The sequence below is a fragment of the Aplysia californica genome, unplaced genomic scaffold (assembly GCF_000002075.1).
Source record: "Aplysia californica isolate F4 #8 unplaced genomic scaffold, AplCal3.0 scaffold00956, whole genome shotgun sequence".
Taxonomy (NCBI): Eukaryota; Metazoa; Mollusca; class Gastropoda; order Aplysiida; family Aplysiidae; genus Aplysia; species Aplysia californica.
The window spans coordinates 22,403-25,078 of record NW_004798226.1 but is presented as its reverse complement, the minus strand read 5'-3'; the positions used below and the strand labels follow the sequence as shown (position 1 = coordinate 25,078).

The 2,676-nt window shown below is 49.9% G+C and overlaps 1 protein-coding gene across 1 annotated transcript in view; it reads right to left on the bottom strand.

Moving 5' to 3' along the window:
* The window catches only part of LOC101856298 (axin-1), a gene marked incomplete at both ends in the record, with an annotated part of 22,633 nt that overhangs the window by 18,501 nt on the left and 1,456 nt on the right, over positions 1 to 2,676 (bottom strand). The window contains 1 exon segment of the mRNA XM_013089463.1: positions 1,849 to 2,645. Coding sequence (XP_012944917.1) covers positions 1,849 to 2,645 — 797 coding nt within the window.

Here is a 2,676-nt window from a genome sequence, read left to right as displayed (position 1 = left end):
GAAAGGAAGTGTACAGAACATGACAATATTAAAGGAAAATGTACATTTTAATAAGAAAGGTAGGTGTACGTAACAGCTTAGAGGGAGATAAAGATATAGGTGGAGAGAACAGAAGATATAGATGTAGAGAACAGAAGATATAGAGGTAGAGAACAGAAGATATAGATGTAGAGAACAGAAGATAATATAGAGGTAGAGAACAAGTTATAGGTGTAGAGAACAGAAGATATAGATGTAGAGAACAGAAGATATAGATGTAGAGAACAGAAGATAATATAGATGTAGAGAACAAGTTATAGATGTAGAGAACAGAAGTTATAGGTGTAGAGAACAGAAGTTATAGATGTAGAGAACAGAAGCTATAGATGCAGAGAACAGAAGATAGACGTGTAGAGAACAGAAGATAGACGTGTAGAGAACAGAAGATAGACGTGTAGAGAACAGAAGATACAGGTGTAGAGAACAGAAGATACAGGTGTAGAGAACAGAAGATACAGGTGTAGAGAACAGAAGATACAGGTGTACAGAACAGCAAAGGGAGGAGAACAAAATAGCAGAGGGAGGTGTGCGGAAGAGCAGAGGGCAAGCCAAGGTACAGAGCATTGCAGAAAAATGTACAGAACAGCAACAAAGTAAGTTGACATAACAGCAGAGGGAGGTGTAAAGAACAGCAGAGGGGGGGGGGTGGACAGAATAGCAGAAGGAAAGGCATCGAACAGCAAAGGGAATGTGAACAGAAGAACAGAGGGATGTGCACAGAATAGCAGAAGGACATATGTAATACAAATTCAGAAAAAGAGAGTGGCACAGATTTATCAGAGTGAGGTGAACAAAACAGCAGAAGGAAAAGTACAGAGCAACTGAGAGGGAGGTGTACAGAAGAGCAGAGGGGGGTGTATCGAACAGCAAAGAGAGGCGTACAGAACAGCCGAGGGTGGTGTATAGAAGAGCAGAGGGAGAGGTACAGAAGAGCACAGGGGAAGGCATACAGAACAGCCGAGGTACGAAGAAGCTCAGAATATGGTGCAGCCTACAACCCAGTAGAGAGGTGTTCACAACAGGAGAAGGGAAGGAGAGAGCAGAGAGGTGTTCAAAACAGGAGAGGGGAAGGACAGAGCAGAGAGGTGTACAGAAGAGCAAAGGGAGGTGTATAGAATAAGCAGAGGGGAGATACTGTAGATTCATCAGGTGTAGAAAACAGTAAAGAGAGGTGTACAGAAGGAAAAATACAGCAGTCCAACTCAAAGTAAGGTGTACAGAAGGAAAAATACAGCAGTCCAACTCAAAGTAAGGTGTACAGAAGGAAAAATACAGCAGTCCAACTCAAAGTAAGGTGTGCAGAAGGAAAAATACAGCAGTCAAACTCAAAGTAAGGTGTACAGAACATAAGGAGGGAAAGGACAGCAGAGGGAAAGTTTAGTTTTAGTAAAGGTTTTACGGCGCTCGCAACTGCATAAGGTCATATGAGCACCAGAAGATTAGAGGTGTTAAAAGAGAGTACCAAACATAAAAAAGAAGGAGGGGAGATAAGGACGATAGATGTTTGATAGGAAAGAAGAAGCAAACCACACCAGAGCACCCGCCAACCACCCACGCAGAGAGAAAGGGACAGAGCAGCTCAGAGTTAGGTGTACATAACAGCAGGAGGCGTACAGATTCAGCAGAAAAAGTAAGGTAGAGAGCAGCTCAGAGGGAGGTGTACAGAAGAGAAGAGAGGGGTGTTCAGAAAAGCAAAAGAGGTGTACAGCAGAAAAAGGTGTACAGAACAGCAGCAAAAAAGACAGGGAGCCACTCATAGAGAGGTGAACAGTACATAACATCCGAGCAAGGTAGAGCAGCAGTACATACTTCTCGCCGGTGGGGTTATTCCAATTGGGCGGCACTCGGAGCGGCTCCCTGTTGTACATGCCGCTCACGCCACTGTCTATGTTACTGCTGGTCTCCGAACCTTTACGCAGCCCGCTAGCGGTGGCCTTCCGCGCGGATATCCGACCGCGGGGGTGCTCGCCAGAGGGAGGGGGAAAGTCTACGAAAGCCTGAGGGTTCTCCGCGCGCCAGGCGCTCAAGCCGCAAGAGGTCTGAGCCTCCATCTCCACCAGCGACTTCTTTGCGGCAGAGTCGCGGGACGAGTGGTGGTGGTGGTGGTGGTGGTGGATGTGCCGATGGGTCTCCGTGCCACACGAAATGAGGTTGCCGCGGTCGTCAGGCAGTCCGCTGTCACACGAAGACAGGGCGGCCGAACCAAAGTCCCGCTTTTTGTGATGGTGGTGGTGGTAGCCGCGGCCGCCCAGATTGGGCTGCCCCCCTCCTCCGCCGCCCGCACTTCCCCCTAGAGAGCCGCTGCCGCCCGGAGCGGGTACAGGCGTGGCGTTGGATCCCGAGGAAGAAGACATCCCTTTGGCTCGGCTGCGGGGGTCCTTGTGTCGCTCGGGGGACTTGCCGTGAGGCGGGGACTGTCGGCCGGGCGGGGAGTAGGAGGGCGTGTGGTGGGAGGACGAGGCCCAGATGCGCGAGCAGTGCTGGTCCAGGATGCTCTCGGCCGTCTCCTCCTCCATGGTGAGCTTGAGCGGCATGAAGGAGGCGGAGGTGTTGTGTTTGGCAAACGACGTGACCAGCTTCTCCTCCTCTGACTGGGACTTGTCCACCTGATACAGCCCGGCACCATATGATGGGGGG